General features: G+C 44.5%; 1 protein-coding gene across 1 annotated transcript in view; it reads right to left on the reverse strand.

Moving 5' to 3' along the window:
• Nucleotides 1-20,301, reverse strand: part of SLC44A1 (solute carrier family 44 member 1) — a 153,257-nt gene that overhangs the window by 40,322 nt on the left and 92,634 nt on the right. Inside the window, exons 7-8 of the mRNA XM_077249395.1 lie at nucleotides 12,207-12,296; nucleotides 717-856 (exon numbers count right to left, since the gene is read on the reverse strand). Of these exons, the coding sequence (XP_077105510.1) occupies nucleotides 717-856; nucleotides 12,207-12,296 (230 nt within the window). The remainder of the gene's footprint in view (nucleotides 1-716; nucleotides 857-12,206; nucleotides 12,297-20,301) is intronic.

A 20,301-nucleotide genomic window follows, 5' to 3' on the forward strand; every position in this document is an offset into this window, starting at 1 on the left:
GTAACAACAGGAGACAATGATCAGAACTGTCTTCAGCAGCCGGCGCCTGGAAACAGCACCAACTGTACCGCTTTTCCCAGGTGCCAGTGCGTGTCACATGGGCACAAGTGTAGCACATGGATGCCACTCAGACAGCAAATGGATGGCACACAGATGTCACATATGCACATATAGATGGAACATAGATTCGGACCACGAATCTAACCAGAACAGTTTTTTCCAGTACAGGAATAACCAGAACGTGTGAAGGAGTCCTTACACTGCACATTCACAGAGGCTACTTGTCATTCATTACATGTTTGGATAACATTTTCAAGGTATTTAGGCTCTCTCTGTGTTTGCAACTGATACCAGCAGGGAGGAAAAAAAAGGCTTCAGTAATTCATGTATCCTCCTACTCTGCCCTATACTGAAATGAAGTCTGCAGCCTGCAAGTGAATGATGATTATGCACCGCACAGAGCATAAATCTACATCAGAAACATGAAGTTACACGCTAAAGTGCATATGATGAGCTTTCTAAGTAGATCACTGGGGGCACTTTTTAATGAATGTAGAACGTTTTCCAGAGCAGTTGGTTAGAGAATATGTTGCCAGTGTGTTTTCACATTCACTAGACATCTGTAAGCTGCCATTGTGCTGCTAATAATAAAGTGGAGAAGTGAGAAAGACATGACCCAGTTTCATACAGTCACAAATACAAAGCTACAGTCTTACCGTGAAAACAGTTGCAGCAATGGCATAGATAAGCAAGGCTTGTTGGTTGTCTTTGGAAACCTGAAGCTGATCTGGTGGGAGATTTTCATTGAAAGATTTCCGGTGTTCAGCATACAACCACCAAAGAACACCAGTCCCTCCTGCAGAGAAGAGTGGGGCAACCAAGTGAAAACTGAGAACAAACAACCTGCTAATTATTATTATGCCTGAATAGAAAGATTGCCTTTATTTTTTAATATAGAGGGTCTGTCAGCTAGAAGGTACAATAGCACGCAGAGCACACACCCCTGAAGTCTGACTGTAAGCACTCAGCCTTCCTGATGAGTGTTCAGTCTCCTAAAGAGCAGAGAGGAATGCTTACAGTCATATGATGGAAGTTTCAGTGGCGCCTCCAGTGGTTATTACGGCACCCACTATGGAATCTAACTAAGGCCTCATTCAGACATCCGTCTATCATGGTTCAGGTGCAGGCAGCTATGCAGAGACTGGCGGCAAGTCTCCTTATCTGAAGATGGCTGTTGAGTTCGGGTCAGGAGACTTACGGGTCATTTACAATATTTCACTCAGGTCTGCCTTAAGGATCAATTATATATATTCATTGTAATGACTACCTGTCACCCAGTCATAAGGGTTCAGTTTTTGCCCTTATTTTATTCTCTTTGCTGCCTTTACTATTCGTTTTTTTTTTTGTTTTATTAAATCCACCATACAATTCCAGAGATATGAGCCTTTTTAGCAAGTGCTCCTTTTTAACTTTAGTTAATCTGCAACGCGTGAGCCCACCTAAAGGGTATAAACAAAACTGAAAAGGGTTTGTCTGTTAGTCACACTTTAAAAAAAAAACACAAAACAAAAAGGCTGAGGAGCGCAGCTGAGGGTCCACAGAACAGTGTCTAGGCTCACAGACCTTTAAAAAGAATTCTACCAATACACTGTTGGTGTGGCCAGGGACACATTATCTGACCACTGTCTGTTGATGGCATTCTTTCCAAGAACCAGCCCAACTTAAAGGGAACCTATCACCCCGTTTTTTAAAGATTAGATAAAAATAGTGTGAAATAGGGGCAGAGCTGGGCTTTACATTAGTGCCTCTTTGGTGCCTTTACACCCCCGTTAGGCTGCCCAAATACCTTAGTGAAGTGTCCGTTTTGTCCTGTCACTCAAGCTGGTCAGGTCGGATGGGCGTGGTCACAGCGCTGTTTGTCCCCCAGGATCCTGCTCATCATTACGTTGGTGGCGTAGTGGTGTGCGCATGTCCAGCAGATGAATCCACTGCCCAGGAGATGAATAACGGCGCGGTCTTCGCTATTCAGCCGTTTACCGGTGGGCGCGGCCATCTTTCCTGTGGCCGCGCCTGCGCAGATGGAGCGCTCTGCTGCCCGGGGCTTCAGGAAAATGGCCGCCGCGATCTCCATCTGCGCACGCGCGGAATCCCGCGGCCATTTTCCTGAAGCCCCGGGCAGCAGAGCGCTCCATCTGCGCAGGTGCGGCCACAGGAAAGATGGCCGCGCCCACCGGTAAACGGCTGAATAGCGAAGACCGCGCCGTTATTCATCTCCTGGGCAGTGGATTCATCTGCTGGACATGCGCACACCACTACGCCACCAACGTAATGATGAGCAGGATCCTGGGGGACAAACAGCGCTGTGACCACGCCCATCCGACCTGACCAGCTTGAGTGACAGGACAAAACGGACACTTCACTAAGGTATTTGGGCAGCCTAACGGGGGTGTAAAGGCACCAAAGAGGCACTAATGTAAAGCCCAGCTCTGCCCCTATTTCACACTATTTTTATCTAATCTTTAAAAAACGGGGTGATAGGTTCCCTTTAAGAACAACTAGCAGGACAAATACAAATTATATCAAGTCTCCAAAAAAATAAATGAGGCTCCAAGACAAGGAACAGCTCAATAGCTATAAGGATCATTGGCCTTGAAGCCATAGAGGCAAACCTCTATCTTTAACTTCAATGAGGGTAACACAGATACACATTTAGAACCAAATCATATAAGACAGTGTTTCTCAACTCCAGTCCTCAAGACCCACCAACAGGTCATGTTTTCAGAATTTCCTAAGGGTACCGTCACACTCTGCAACTTTCCAACGATCACGACCAGCGATACGACCTGGCCGTGATCGTTGGAAAGTCCTTGTGTGGTCGCTGGGGAGCAGTCACACAGACCGCTCTCCAGCGACCAACGATGCCGAAGTCCCCGGGTAACCAGGGTAAACATCGGGTTACTAAGCGCAGGGCCGCGCTTAGTAACCCGATGTTTACCCTGGTTACCATTGTAAATGTAAAAAAAAAAAACACATACTCACATTCCGGTGCCTGTCACGTCCCCGGGCGTCCGCTTCCCTGCACTCCTCCTGCATCCTGTGTAAGCGCGGCCGTAAAGCAGAGCGGTGACGTCACCGCTGTGCTCTGATGTACGGCCTGCCGGCGCTGACACAGGATGCAGGAGGAGTGCAGGAAAGCGGACGCCCGGGGACGTGACAGGCACCGGAATGTAAGTATGTAGTGTTTTTTTTTTTTACATTTACAATGGTAACCAGGGTATACATCGGGTTACTAAGCGCGGCCCTGCGCTTAGTAACCCGATATTTACCCTGGTTACCAGTGAAGACATCGCTGCATCGGCATCACACACGCCGATGCAGCGATGTCAGCGGGTGATCCAGCGACGAAATAAAGTTTCAAACGATCTGCTACGACGTACGATTCTCAGCAGGGTCCCTGATCGCAGTAGCGTGTCAGACACAGCGAGATCGTAACGATATCGCTGGAACGTCACGGATCGTGCCGTCGTAGCGACCAAAGTGCCACTGTGAGACGGTACCCTTAGTATTGCACAGGTGTTAATTTGATCACCTGCTCAAGCAATAATTCTATCACCTATGCATAACTAAGGAAATCCTGAAAACATGATCTGTTGGTGGGTCTTGAGGACTGGAGTTGAGAAATACTGATATAAGAATACAAGTTCAGGAGTCATCTCTCTGAGGATATGAAACTACACCAAGTCAAGGTAATCATGGCAAGTGGATAAGTAATTGAAGACATTTTTATTACACAAGCTGTACAGAATAGGAAATGTGTAGAGAGAAGTCCAATTACACAGATTTAGTTATCTTTTCAGACTAAATGTATTAGTATATGGGCACATTCACTAATCATGAGTTTAATGCAGGACCTGTTACTGTCTCAATAGAATAGAGTTAAATACTTTGTAAAAATGTCTGAGCTCCATTGATTCTGACAATGTTTTATTTTTTTTGTCCTGGGTCACTCCATTGCAGAGATATTCACATTTGTTGCTTTTGAAGCACAGTATGTGAAATCTCTGCTTGTAGTTGAACTCGGTAGAATCTTCTCTGGAGTATGTGCTTTCACCCCACCCTCTCAAATGCTGCAAATCTCAGCTGGGCAACTGATCCAGCATTCTCAGACACACCATGCTTTCATTTTTGTGCAAATATTTTTCCACCACATGTGACTGGTATTTTGAAATACCCATTTACTTATAATGTGCTGTAAATTGCAGAGTCCACATTGCAATACCACTTATGTACTATTCTGGAAAGTATTAGTATTATTAATTTCTGTTCAAAATCAAATTTATACTCAAGTCATTTGATACACTACCTAGCCACTTACAGGAGCCCAAGGATAGCCATTACCCTGCCAGTAAGTGTTATAAAGGACAATAATGAATGTACCACAATCATTTGTTCATAGGTAGTAATTGCCTCAGTTCTTTATCTAGAATTCATAATTTACCAGAATCATTTCTACTTTAAAACAAGATGTATGTATGTATGTATGTATGTATGTATGTATGTATGTATGTATGTATGTATGTATGTATGTATGTGCAGCATTTGAGAGGGTGGGGTGAAAGCACATACTCCAGAGAAGATTCTGACACAGTTGACCACTGCCTCCTACTACAGATCCTCTCCTCCTTTGGCATCAAAGACTTCGCCCTATCCTGGATCGCCTCGTACCTTTCCAACCGCACTTTCAGCGTCTCCCACTCCCACACTACCTCCTCACCCCACCCTCTCTCTGTTGGAGTCCCCCAAGGCTCTGTTCTAGGACCCCTACTCTTCTCAATCTATACACTTGGCTTGGGACAACTCATAAAGTCCCATGGATTCCAGTACCATCTCTATGCTGATGACACTCAGATCTACCTCTCTGGCCCAGACGTCACCGCTCTGCTGTCCAGAATCCCAGAGTGCCTATCAGCCATATCCTCCTTCTCCTCTCGCTTCCTCAGACTCAATGTGGACAAATCTGAACTCATCATCTTTCCTCCATCCCACAGATCTTCCTTACCTGACCTATCTATAGCAATCAATGACATCATGCTTTCCCCCGTACCGGAAGTCCGCTGCCTCGGAGTAACCTTCAACTCTGCCCTGTCCTTCAAACCGCACATCCAAGCTCTTTCCACCTCCTGTCGCCTCCAGCTCAAAATTATCTCCAGAATCCGTCCTTTCCTCAACCTTCAATCTACTAAAATGCTTGTGCATGCCCTCATCATCTCCCGCCTTGACTACTGCAACATCCTTTTCTGCAGCCTCCCTGCTAACACCCTTGCACCTCTCCAGTCCATCCTTAACTCTGCTGCCCGACTAATCCATCTCTCTCCTCGCTACTCCTCCGCTTCCCCCCTCTGCAAATCTCTTCACTGGCTCCCATTCCCTCAGCGTATCCAGTTCAAATGACTAATACTGACCTACAAGGCCATCCATAACCTGTCTCCTCCATATATCTCTGAACTAATCTCCATATATCTTCCCTCAGGTAATCTCCGGTCCTCCCAAGACCTCCTTCTCTCCTCCACACTTATTCACTCCTCATCCAATCGCCTCCAAGACTTCTCCCGGATATCCCCCATCCTCTGGAATTCTCTGCCCCAACAAGTCCGGTTATCCACCACATTCGGATCCTTCAGACGCTGCCTGAAAACACATCTCTTCAGGAAAGCCTACAGCCTGCACTGACCCCGCTGCCTCCTCATCACTACCGAAGCTACCGCCTCACCAACACCGGAGCTCCTGCAACCCCCAACCTACTGTCTCCTTCCCCATAATCCTGCAGAATGTAAGCCCGCAAGGGCAGGGTCCTCGCCCCTCTGTATCAGTCTGTCATTGTAAGTTTGTCTACTGTAAGTGATATCTGTAACTTGTATGTATCCCCTTCTCATGTACAGCACCATGGAATCAATGGTGCTATATAAATAAATAATAATAATAAATATATGTATGTATGTATGTATGTATGTATGTATGTATGTATGTATGTATGTATGTATGTATGTATGTATGTATGTATGTACATACACACACATACATACATAGTTAGGTCCATATATATTTGGACAGACAACATTTTTCTAATTTTGGTTCTAGACATTACCACAATGAATTTTAAACAAAACAATTCAGATGCAGTTGACGTTCAGACTTTCAGCTTTCATTTGAGGGTATCCACATTAAAATTGGATGAAGGGTTTAGGAGTTTCAGCTCCATAACATGTGCCACCTTGTTTTTAAGGGGACCAAAAGTAATTGGACAGATTCAATAATTTTAAGTAAAATGTTCATTTTTAGTACTTGGTTGAAAACCCTTTGTTGGCAATGACTGCCTGAAGTCTTGAACTCATGGACATCACCAGACGTTGTGTTTCCTCCTTTTTGATGCTCTGCTAGGCCTTCACTGCGGTGTTTTCAGTTGCTGTTTGTTTGTGGGCCTTTCTGTCTGAAGATTAGTCTTTAACAAGTGAAATGCATGCTCAATTGGGTTGAGATCCGGTGACTGACTTGGCCATTCAAGAATATTCCACTTCTTTGCTTTAATAAACTCCTGGGTTGCTTTGGCTTTATGTTTTGGGTCATTGTCCACCTGTAGTATGAAATGACGACCAATCAGTTTTGCTGCATTTGGCTGGATCTGAGCACACAGTATGTCTCTGAATACCTCAGAATTCATTCAGCTGCTTCTGTCCTGTGTCACATCATCAATAAACACTAGTGACCCAGTGCCACTGGCAGCCATGCATGCCCAAGCCATCACACTGCCTCCGCCGTGTTTTACAGATGATGTGGTATGCTTTGGATCATGAGCTGTACCACGCCTTCACCATACTTTTATCTTTCCATCATTCTGGTAGAGGTTGATCATGGTTTCATCTGTCCAAAGAACGTTCTTCCAGAACTGTGCTGGGTTTTTTAGATGTTTTTTAGATGTTTTTAGCAAAGTCCAGTCTAGCCTTTTTATTCTTGATGCTTATGAGTGGCTTGCACCATGCAGTTAACCCTCTGTATTTACTTTCATGCAGTCTTCTCTTTATGGGAGATTTGGATATTGATACGCCTACCTCCTGGAGAGTGTTGTTCAGTTGGTTTGCAGTTGTGAAGGGGTTTCTCTTCGCCATGGAGATTATTCTGCGATCATCCACCACTGTTGTCTTCCGTGGGCGTCCTGGTCTTTTTGCATTGATTAGTTCACCAGTGCTTTCTTTCTTTCTCAGGATGTACCAAACTGTAGATTTTGCCACTCCTAATATTGTAGCAATTTCTCGGATGGTTTTTTTCTGTTTTCGCAGCTTAAGGATGGCTTGTTTCACCTGCATGGAGAGCTCCTTTGACCGCATGTTTACTTCACAGCAAAACCTTCCAAATGCAAGCACCACACCTCAAATCAACTCCAGACCTTTTATCTGCTTAATTGAGAATGACATAACGAAGGGATTGCCCACACCTGTCCATGAAATAGCCTTGGAGTCAATTGTCCAATTACTTTTGGTCCCTTTAAAAAAAGGGTGGCTCATGTTAAGGAGCTGAAACTTCTAAACCCTTCATCCAATTTTAATGTGGACCCTCATATGAAAGCTGAAAGTCTGAACTTCAACTGCTTCTGAATTGTTTTATTTAAAAGTCATTGTGGTAATGTCTATAACCAAAATTAGAAAAATGTTGTCTCTGTCCAAATATATATGGACCTAATTGTGTGCGTGTGTATATATATATATATATATATATATATATATATATATATATATATATATATATAATTGTCTAAGGGTTTTTCCGTCTGTCTGTCTGTCTGTCTGTCTGTCCTGGAAATCCCGAGTCTCTGATTGGTCGAGGCCGCCAGGCCTCGACCAATCAGCGACGGGCATAGCATGGCGACGATGATGTCATAAAGGACGTAGACATCCCCCGTCTCTGATTCAGCGACGGGCACAGTATCGACGTAGATGTCATAATGGTTGCCATGGCAACGATGATGTCATAAAGGTTGCCTCAACCAATCAGCGACGGGCACAGTCTGTCGCGAATTCTGGAATCATCGTTGTCCATATACTACGGGGACATGCATATTCTAGAATACCCAATGCGTTAGAACCGGGCCACAGTCTAGTGTATATATATATATATATATATATATATATATATATATATATATATATATATATATATATATATATATATATATTTGTCTAAGGGTTTTTCCGTCTGTCTGTCTGTCTGTCCTGGAAATCCCGCGTCTCTGATTGGTCGGGGCCGCCAGGCCTCGACCAATCAGCGACGGGCACAGCATGGCGACGATGATGTCAGCGACGGGCACAGTATCGACGTAGATGTCATAATGGTTGCCATGGCGACGATGATGTCATAAAGGTTGCCTCGGCCAATCAGCGACGGGCACAGCATGGCGACGATGATGTCATAATGGAAATCCCACGTCTCTGATTGGTCGAGGCCCCCAGGCCTCGACCAATCAGCGACGGGCACAGTATCGACGTAGATGTCATAATGGTTGCCATGGCGATGATGATGTCATAAAGGTTGCCTCGACCAATCAGCGACGGGCACAGTCTGCCGCGAATTCTGGAATCATCATTGTCCATATACTACGGGGACATGCATATTCTAGAATACCCGATGCATTAGAATCGGGCCACAGTCTAGTATATATATATATATATATATATATATATATATATATATATATATATATATATATATATATATATACACATACACATCTATATATATATATATATATATATATATATATATATATATATATATATAATTGTCTAAGGGTTTTTCTGTCTGTCTGTCTGTCTGTCCTGGAAATCCCGCGTCTCTGATTGGTCGAGGCCGCCAGGCCTCAACCAATCAGCGACGGGCACAGCATGGCGACGATGTCATAAAGGTTGCCTCGACCAATCAGCGACGGGCACAGTCTGCCGCGAATTCGCCTCGACCAATCAGCGGCGGGCGGGCACAGTATCGACGTAGATGTCATAATGGTTGCCATGGCGACGATGTCATAAAGGTTGCCTCGACCAATCAGCGACGGGCACAGTCTGCCGCGAATTCTGGAATCATCATTGTCCATATACTACGGGGACATGCATATTCTAGAATACCCGATGCATTAGAATCGGGCCACAGTCTAGTACATACATATACACACGTGTTTGTAATATTATGTATATACAGCTCTGGCAAAAAACCTCTGGAATGTAATCTTGAGGATGATGTATAGTCACAAGCCATCAAACAAAGAAGAACTGCTTACATTTTTGCACCAGAAGCAGTGTGAAAGATTGGTGGAAAGCATGCCAAGACGCATGAAAACTGTGATTAAAAATCATGGTTATTCCACAAAATATTGATTTCTGAACTCTTCCTGAGTTAAAACATTAGTATTGTTGTTTCTAAATGATTATGAACTTGTTTTCTTTGCATTATTTGAGGTCTGAAAGCACTGAGTTTTTTTTCTTTTATTTTGACTATTTCTCCTTTTCAGGAAAAAAATACAAAATTTATTGCTTGGAACTTCGGAGACATGTTGTCAGAAGCTTATAGACTAAAAGAAGAATTTACATTTTACTCAAAAATATACCTATAAAGAGAAAAATCAGACAGACTGAAAATTTTGCAGTGGTCTCTTAATTTTTGCCAGAGTCAGCGCTGGGAAAACCATGTGGTCCCGATGATTAAGTGCAGTGAATATTCATTAGCGGCTCCCCGCCCACCGATCAGCTGAGCGGTGAGCCGGGAGCAGCAAATGAATACTGCACTTAAGCAGGGACACGCATGGCTTCCTCAGCGCTGATTGCTGCAGCAGCTGGGGAGATTTGTGTGTCCTGGGGAGGAGAAAGCAGCAGCAGGGTCCGGAGATCGCTGTATACCTGCCTGCCATGCCTGGATGCCGAGTGCTGTGCACAAACAGGACCTGTGTGATGTCAGAAGTGGGCGGGCTGGAGCATCACATGGCAGCTCAGAGCCCTCCCTCTTCTTGACATCACCACAGGTCCTTCAGGCTCTCCACTAGAATCTGCTGGCTTCCTCAAAACCTGTGCTGTGGAGAGGGTCATGGGATGCTCCAGCTTTTACCTCACCACAGGCTGGCAGGCTGCCACAATTAAGAGGTTAGTCTTTACAATACACAATAAAGCACTCTGCCACTCCTGTGGTGAACTATAACTCCCAGCATGTCATAGGATCTGCAGGACATGCTGGGAGTTATAGTTCTCCCATGGGATTTTAAAGCAGCACTCTAGTGCTATTTTGCAGTGCTGGAGTGGTGCTTTCAATATCAGCCCTGTGTCCCCATTCTTATACTCACCCTCCAGCATCTTCATATAGTACTTCACAGACACCACACTGGTCCCGCAGCTTCCAACATAATAACATACTATTATATGTAATAACACCACATATAATAGTATGTTATTTATGTTATTAAATATTTTACCACTTTTTTTGCTTCAAATATTTTTTTTCCCTATTTTCCACCTCTAAAACCTGGGTGCGCCTTATAGTCCGAAAAATACGGTAGTTTAATATGGTGTAGGTCCACCTTCTGCAGAGATTACAGCCTCAATTCTCCGAGGTATGGATTCATTCAAGTCGTGAATTGTTTCCTAAGGGATTTTAGCCCATTCTGCAGTTAAAACACCCTCCAGTTCTTTGAGCGACGATGGCGGCGGAAAACGACGTCTAACTTGAATCTCGAAAATCAACCATAAATGCTCAATAATGTTGAGGTCTGGGGATTGTGGGGGCCAGATGAGATGCTCAACTTCTTTAGAATGTTCCTCGTGCCATGCTTTAACGATTCTAGCTGCATGAATTGGTGCATTATCATCCTGAAAGATGGCGTTCCCCTCCGGGAACAGTGCTTGAACCATTGGATGCACTTGGTCGCCCAAAATGCCTAAATAATCTTGGCTGTTAATTCTTCCATGAAGGGATATCATTGGCCAGGCGGATATCCACGAAATAGCACCCCAGATCATCACAGAACTTCCACCATGTTTTACGGTTGGGAGAAGGCAGTCTGGATGGAATGCTTCTTTCAGCTGTCTCCAAACGTACACTCGGCCGGATGTCGGAAATAGAGTAAACGATGATTCGTCTGAGAATATCACATGTTTCCACTGCTCGAGGGACCAATTCTGGAGGTTTCTACACCACTCTAAACGCTAGGAAACATTTGTCATTGAGAGCAGCGGTTTTCTAATTGCAGCTCTTCCCTGGAATCCAGATTTGTGCAGCTCCCGACGAACAGTTTTCATGGAAACTGGGTTCTGTTGGTGTTCATTGAGCTCAGCAGTGAGTTTCGGAGCTGTGGTCTTGCGATCCTCTCTCACAATTCGCTTCAGAGTCCGACAGTCTCTCTCAGTCAACTTTGACTTTCAACCGGACCTGTGCTTTGCTGCGGACGTTTTTCCTTCTCTTTCAAACGCAGTCATTACTTTGGAGACAGCACCTCTTGACACGCCAAGCATTCGGGCACTTTCTGTTACACTAGCGCCTGCCATACGAGCACCAACAATTTGGCCTCTTTGAGAATCCGAGAGGTCTGCCATTTGTATCAGGTTCTCATCAATGTTCTTACAATTATGCAAAACAAACAGTTAATTTACATACACATCACAATTAATCAACTGCAAAACATTGCCATATGTCACGGTTTGCATGTTTATCACATGTTCGAAGATCGTGATGCCAAAACGTTAGGTGTTTCCATTATTTTGTCCAACCCCTATATATATATATATATATATATATATATATATATATATATATATATATATATATATATATATATATATATATACACACACATACACACATTATATATGTGTGTATATATATATATATATATATATATATATATACACACACACATCTCAATCACGCACACATGTATATATACCCAGATATAGTTGAGCTTTAAAATTGTCCATTACCATGCATTGTATACATGACTCATCTCATTGTAATGACTCTTTATAGATGAGGCAAACTCGTGAGAAACTATTTCCTAATAGATAAAATCCGATGCACCACAAATCTTCTATGGCACTCTGTTCCTAATAATATATTCATATTCTAGTTCCGTATTATTTTCAGTGACCTATAAAAAAAAAAATTAGAGAAGCAAAACTCACCGAGTGATCCTAATGTGACCAAAATGGTTAAAATCCACACAAGCACTCTAGAGATGTACCTGATGACAACCATCAATATCATTGAAAGCACTGAAAAGATAATGGAAAATTGCATTAAATATTGTCTGTAATTTCCTCATTTTATTACATTGTACAATTCCATGTATGTTGTTCCAGATTTCCAGTGTCAGAAGGATTGGTATAATGTACGAGTGCCCTATAGAGCCCCTTCATTCTGGAGATTAGAGACGTCACCTAGATATTTTTGTCACATATAACAAGACCATTTCGACTGTGTTTTTAACACTTCCATCATCTATTCCTAAGCTATTTAATGCTTGTCAAAAATGTACTACTTCCAATATTGCTACAAAACTCAAAAATAAAAGAATCGTTCACCATGAAAAACAATACGAAGCTACAAAAATGTATGGATAGAAAATAGCAAGGATGTAATTTTTATGTCAAACTTCTAAGCTCTGACAAACTGTAGATAAGCTAATGTTGGCCAAATCAGACGACATCGTCAGGTTCAGCCAACAGTCTAACGTCTATGGGGGTCCTGGACAACGGCTATTGTAGCTTTGTTCTATCGGAGATAAGCAGTCGCCAGACATGACTGACGACTCTCTCATTGAGAACATAGGAGAGCTCGGGTGAACTATCGCTTCTATGGATGAGAGTAAGCAGGTTGAGTTGGCTGTCATCCGAACGATCAGCCAAAGCATTGGTCAGCTGACAGCCATCTAATGTGTATGGCTGGCCTAAGCCTGCAAACGGCTTTTGATCTGTATGGTGATGAGGCATCTAGGAGTTCTGGTGTACCGTTTGTCAAAGCTTAGGAGTCCAGGAGATGGTAACAATTCAGAACATGGGCCCTATTTGAATGAATAGCAGTGGATCTGCAGCACCCAGCAGTGGCCACTACACAGTTGGAGCTGTGCTATTCAGCTCTGCAAGGGATAATATCCAGGCGTCATTGCCACTGACCAGCTTATCGGTGGGGCACTTAATGTTGGACCCTGATATTCTTGTCCTACATCAAGGATAGGTCATCGATCTAAAACTAAACAAACACTTTCATGTAGATGCGGTTCAGGGCTGTTTTTCATGGTGACGGATTCTCTTCAATGTGAAGGAACAGATCAGAATATAGCACGCCTTATACATTATGTAACATGACTAACTGCATTACATTATTACAATTTAATCACAAATGAAACATATATTACAGCACACAACCTTTAGTGATATGCATTGAATCTAAAAGAAAACTTGCTATAGAGGAATTCGGAGACCTGTGCCATCATTGCAGATGTTGTCTTTTCAAAATCTCACGCTATCAGCAACACTACTTTGCTGCAAATTGCAGCGCCAAGCTTGGCTGGCTTGATGTAGCGATGTGCGGTACGACAAGTGAATGCTTATCAGTGTTACAGATGACAATGTGTCAGCAGAGTTATGGGTGGCCTCCTGCTGGAGGCATTGCTACCTTTTGCCAACTACAGTATTGATTTTACCGAACAGATTTGCCCGAGAATAATCTGAAATGCTCATGGCTGAAAGTGAACAGACGTGAAAAGAAATGCTGATATATAGCAAGATGTATTCAACCAACAACAGCCCAGAAATTGAGGTCGTTCGGGTTTGTTAAAAAAAAAATAATGACTATAGTGAGAAAAGGATAAAAAAAACAAACAAAAAAAAACCTAACCTGGTCAATGCCATACAGTTTCAGTGCCATCACTCCAATGGTCTCCACTAATCTTGCAGTGATGACATCACGTCCATAATTCACATGTCCAATGAAGCCAATCAATGGCCTCAGCAGTGACCCTTTCATATATGGCAGATGACCAGATACATTAGTGGCTAAAGCAAGCACATGAATGATGGATATTCTTTGCTGCAAAGAAGCAGCGGCGGAGTGACAGGGGTGTGAGCATTGCTCATATAGTATTTTAACCACACTCCCTGTCTCAGCATTTACTTTCTGAACAAACCCTTCAGTATTCTATATTAGCAGTCGATCTATTAAGATTGGCATTGTTTACACCAGTCTTAATAAAAGGCTTGAGGAGTATCGTGCAAAAAATTAATAAAAAGGTACCAGAGATCAAAAAATTGCCTATTCAGCTAATCCCAGGCTGCTTCTGGCAATTACATGTTTATTACAATTATGTCTGTAGATAAATTATATGTGTAGCGATTTTGCTGTAGTTACAAGGTAAAAACTTGTCACTGACTCGTGATTTAGAAGATGCCTGGCTGGTTTGCCATTTTTTTTGCCATCTTGACAGGGGCAATGTTAGTTGATCAGCTGCTCATGTTAGGAATGCAATTCCAGTGATTGCAATGGGGTTAAAGGATAGCAAGTCCTGAGCTGTCAGTGTGGCTCAGACTAATCAGTTCTTAGGTTCAACACAGAAATGGCACTAAATTAAATGGCAGAAAACTACGCTCATCTCCCACACTGAAAGACAAACCAAACTTGTTTTATAAAAAATTACATTTAGTTGGACAACCTGATCACCGTTACAGGATAAACCAGGATTTCGATATAATAAAAACATCGTAGGTATTTGTGAAATGTTTAGTAGCTACCGGTCATCATCATTAGTTGATATACAAAGTTATAAAATGGAAAGATCCTTTGCCACAACCCATTAGAATAATGTTAGAAAAGAATCTCAGGAACTCAATATAAAACAAGCTGGCATAATAAGATGATGTTCCCAGGATTCAGCTCTTTCAGAAGACACATAGCTAATGTATGCCACAAATGCATGTCATTCAAAGAACCCTATAAAGAGAACCTATCAGCTCAATTTTGCAATGTAAAAACATGGCTGTAATACTTATTACATTGATACGTTGGGTGAAGAAATTCACTTTGTGGTTCTTTAATCCCATTTAAAGTTTTCAGTAGTTTTGAACTTTTTAGATTTAGTGTACAGGGGATGACTTCTCCACCCTGTCTGATTTCCCAGACCCTACGCCTGCCTCTGGTCTGTGAATGATCTGCCTCCTCTACGTGAAATCTCGGCGGTTGAAAAAATGAATGACGAGCACGCTGTTGGGATATTAGGTGCAGGATGAACCTGGACAGAGTCCAGATCACATGACAGGAAAAAAGTAACAGCCGCACTCAAAAGGATTCTTTGTTTTTGCAAAACAGTGCTCAAATTTATTTACAGTACACCGCAGAGAAAAATAAGTAACACGAAAATGCGGTAAAAAAATTGGAGCACTGTTTTGCAAAAACAAAGAAACCTTTTGAGTGCGGCTGTTATTTTTACTGAAATCTCAGCAGTGACCTGTCATTTACAGACCAAAGGCAGGCAGAGGGGCCATGGAATCACAGACAGAGAGGAGACCCAGTGTACAGTCTGTGGAGAAACGGGGTCAGTGGGTGCTCTCGTTCGCTGGCCCAGCTGTCTTTAGCAAGACTGCATGGACCACGGCTCATACCATTGAACGCCCGCTCTATCTCCCAGTGGGCAATACACTACACAGACAACACAGGGTTAAGGTAAAACAGTGTGGCAATACTTTATTAAACCACAACACACAATAGCAAACAGAACAATCCCACCAATTACCCCAAGATGGTGCACATTACAGGGCCTCACCCTTCCGCTGACTCGCCGAGATAATGGTAGATGTTACGTCCGAGCTCCCAGGGTTGCTACTTCATCTGTGGATGCACGCACAGAGAAGACGTAACGACAAGCATAGGGAGATGACCAAGAACTGTCCATAGAGTCCATACAAGGTCCAAAGCCAGTTGACATGATGTCAGAGCTCCCAGGGTCGCTACTTCATCTGTGGATGCACGCACAGAGAAGAGGTAACGACAAGCATAGGGAGATGACCAAGAACTGCCCATAGAGTCCATACAAGGTCCAAAGCCAGTTGACACGAGAGTCACCACCTGGCTTATCTGACCATCTCCATGGAACCAGGCGACCAGCGGGTCCCAAACCTGGCTTTCTCCAAACATATCCATGGTTCAGAGATGGTCACTGGATCAGATCTGTGTCCTTCCAACCGGAGCCGAAAACTCCTAGGTTGTTTCCTGTAGAATCATAGATCAGTGTCCCTCGTGATGGTGCCATGATGAATTGGCTGCAGTCCTTTCTCTTATCTGTTGGGTGGTTTGCAGAATGTCTGGCTGGTAGCTCTGTGTTACTTCAGTCTACCAGGATGTGATCTCTGAGTCTTTTTATACCCAAGGCATGTAAGCTATTTTTAGAATTACCCAGGGTCCTTCAGTCCAACATCAAGATAAGGTAAACAATGGTGATGGGATCAAGGTAGCACTATTAGCATATCAGCACACATCAATAAACAAAGCTTAACACAACACACTATGTACAGTCACTATTACAGACTTACACAGTATGTTAGATAGTATATCAGTTGGCAAGTCTGTCTTCTTGACCCAGGGGACAAACACTTAAATTCACAAGCCAATATACAGATAAAAAGCCAGTTCTTTTGGTTTGCAAAAACCTGGTTGTCTGGGAAATTAAGATACAATCTGGTTTCTTCACATTCCTCCCCCATCTTAAATTAACCAGACATGATAGGCTTCCGATCATCCAGTTTCCCTAGAGCATATTTCATATGCTCCTTACGAAAATAAACTCCATACGTAATTGAAAAGTAACTACTGGTATCCATTGGGTCCACGCATGGCTTCCTCCACATTCCGTAGTTCCTGCATTAAATTCTATTCAATCTGTTGAAGCTGGAACATCTCCTGTAGTTTCCATTTGTTGTTTGAGGTCATATAGCCACTCTGGTCCTCTTCCCAAGGCCGATTTGGTGGGATTGGATACAGTGGCATCCAAAACCTGCTGTGCATGCCTCATCAATGATCTGCTGGGTCTGTCTGTATACCTCCCTTGTTGTGGAGCCATGGATGGTGTGTGAGAACACCAGTCCCCTGCAGCTCCCACGGTTCCGTCGGGCTGAGTAGTGTCCCACTGCTGCCACCAATTGTGGAGAAACGGGGTCAGTGGGTGCTCTCGTCCGCTGGCCCGGCTGTCTTTAGCAAGACTGCATGGACCACGGCTCATACCATTGAACGCCCACTCTATCTCCCAGTGGGCAATACACTACACAGACAACACAGGGTTCCAACCCTTCCAAAAAAACCAGTACATACTTACATTCCGGTGTCTGTCACGTCCCTCGCCGTCAGCCTCCCGCACTGACTGTCAGTGCCGGCCGTAAAGCACAGCACAGCGGTGACGTCACCGCTGTGCTCTGCTTTTACTTTACGGCCGGCGCTCACAGTCAGTGCGGGAAGCTGACGGCGAGGGACGTGACAGACACCGGAATGTAAGTATGTACTGTTTTTTTTTACATTTACAATGGTAACCAGGGTAAACATCGGGTTACTAAGCGCGGCCCTGCGCTTAGTAACCCGATGTTTACCCTGGTTACAAGCGAACACATCGCTGGATCGGTGTCACACACACCGATCCAGCGATGACAGCGGATGATCCAGCGACGAAATAATGTTCTGGACTTCTAGCCCCGACCAGCGATGTCACAGCAGGATCCTGATCGCTGCTGCGTGTCAAACACAACGAGATCGCTATCCAGGATGCTGTAACGTCACGGATCGCTGTCGTTCTCGGTGGAAAGTTGCTCAGTGTGACGGTACCTTAACACACTCTATGTACAGTCACTATTACAGACTAACACAGTATGTTAGATAGTATATCAGCTGGCAAGTCTGTCTTCTTGACCCACCAGACATAAACACTTAAATTCACAAGCCAATATACACATAAAAAGCCAGTTCTTTTGGTTTGCAAAAACATGATTGTCTGGGAAATTAAGATACAATCTGGTTTCTTCACAAAGTCCATCCCCTGTGCACCGAAATCTAATCAACAGAAAAATTAAAATGATGATTAAAGAAGAACACAAAAGTAGATTTCTTCACCAAAGGTATTGTCATATAGGTGGCGTATGTGGTTTACAGACTCACTGTGCCGGACTTAACTAGGAGGGGCGTAGCTAAGTGGTTACCTGTTGCTCGCTGGAGCTCCTGATGGAGTCAGGCTTGAGCTGCAGGTAGCCGCCAGGTACCACTCCTAGGCAGTTGCAGATATCGCAGCTGCTGACCCCAGGGGTCAGGTACAAAGATACAGATACGGACGTAAGCTCTGTTCAGACTAGTAGGTTCTGGATCCACTGGCAGAACTGTTACTGACACAGCCTCTGACTCCATTCAGACTACTAGGTTCAGGATCCTCTTCAAAATTGTTACTCAGAGTTTCAGACAGGGCTGATTCGAAGACTGGTTTTAGCAGTCCAAATACACAGAATACTTGGATAAGCAGACGTTCAGCCACACGGGTCTCAAATACTGGTTCAGATAATGGTTGCGCATGGACCAGAGGACAAGGTTCAGGACTGGTCGACCACGGACCGCAGGTTCAGGCATGGCCGCGCCAGGACCAGGGACAGCAGGTTCAGGCCGGGCCGTGCCAGGGATAGCGGGTTCAGGGACGAGGGTCCGCAGATTCAGGCCTGAATGTGCCACGCCCGGAGACCGTGGGTTAAGGCCTGGCCACGCTACGCTCGGGGACTGCGGGTTAAGGCCTGGCCATGCCACGGTCGACTACGGGTTCAGGCTTGGCCATGCCACGGGACTGCGGGCTCAGGCCATGCCACGTCAGGACCACGGGTTAAGGCCTGGCCACGCCACACTTGGGGACCGTGGGTTCAGGCATGGCCACGCCACGTCCAGGGAGCGTGAGTTTAGGCCTGGCCGCGCCCGGGGACTGTGGGTTCAGGCCTGGCCACGTAAGGACCAGGGCACCTAACTCACCAGTTGCACTGCTAACACACTAATGAAACAAATAGCTTTGGCACCTCCCTTGGTGGATGCCTTTTAAACTAGGTGCCTCCCAGCTATTGTCTGAGGCCATCTTAGCTAGGTTTTCTGCCGGGAAACCAGAGAACCAGGAAGCATGCTGAGGCACACGCCGCATGGCGTGTACATCAGCATTCCCTCCATGGAGATGAAAACAGGATTTTTGGTTGCTTACCGTAAAATCTGTTTCTCGGAGCCTTCATTGGGGGACACAGGAACCATGGGTGTATGCTGCTGCCACTAGGAGGCTGACACTATGCAAATAAAAAGTTAGCTCCTCCTCTGCAGTGTACACCCTACCGACAGGAAGTAGGATATTCAGTTAGTGAGAAAGCAGTAGGAGAAAGCAACGTGTAAAAGAGCAAGAATAATATAATAAATATATATATAATATATAATAAACTTTATTCATATAGCGCCAACAAGTTCCGCAGCGCTCTACAGATCAACAGTTTGGAACACTCAAAGAGTGTCCGAAGAACTCAAACGTTAACAGTATAACACGTTAACAGTATAACACAATAAACAGAGCAGTTCAACTTGGGAGGGTGCTGTGTCCCCCAATGAAGGCTCCGAGAAACAGATTTTACGGTAAGCAACCAAAAATCCTGTTTTCTCCATCGCCTCTCATTGGGGGACACAGGAACCATGGGACGTCCCAAAGCAGTCCCTGGGGTGGGAAAAACAGACAACTCCAAACTAGGTCAGAGGAACTGACCGTCGCCTGCAAGGTCTTCTTACCTAAGCCGGCATACGCCTAAGCTAGGCATGGAAATTTCGCGAATATGTGGAGGACCGAACATCGGTCTGTAGAGGTGCAAGGCAGTGGCCCTATATGTGCACCGCCGGGAGGCGCCCACTGCCCGGGTAGAGTGCGCCTTAAACCAGGAAGGAGGAGCTCTGCTCTGACCTGGAAATCTAAACATTGCTGACTGGATTTTGCGGGTATACGCTGATTTGGAGGCCGGAGGGCCTCTCTACGCCGAGCCCGTATACTGAAAAGGGGGAGGGGCGGTCTTAGCTGGAAAGATGCACCTCGCCCTGACCCGGTAGCGTGATGAGCGAACGCTACGAAGGATGAGTCCAAGCAGGACGAAAGGAAGGGAATCGAGAATGATGGACAGAGCCATGGAGAACCTGGGAAAGGTAAGGGCAGAGCACTGAACCTGTGATTCACAGAATGTACAAAACTGATGA

The sequence above is a fragment of the Ranitomeya variabilis genome, chromosome 1 (genome assembly GCF_051348905.1).
Source record: "Ranitomeya variabilis isolate aRanVar5 chromosome 1, aRanVar5.hap1, whole genome shotgun sequence".
NCBI lineage: Eukaryota > Metazoa > Chordata > Amphibia > Anura > Dendrobatidae > Ranitomeya > Ranitomeya variabilis.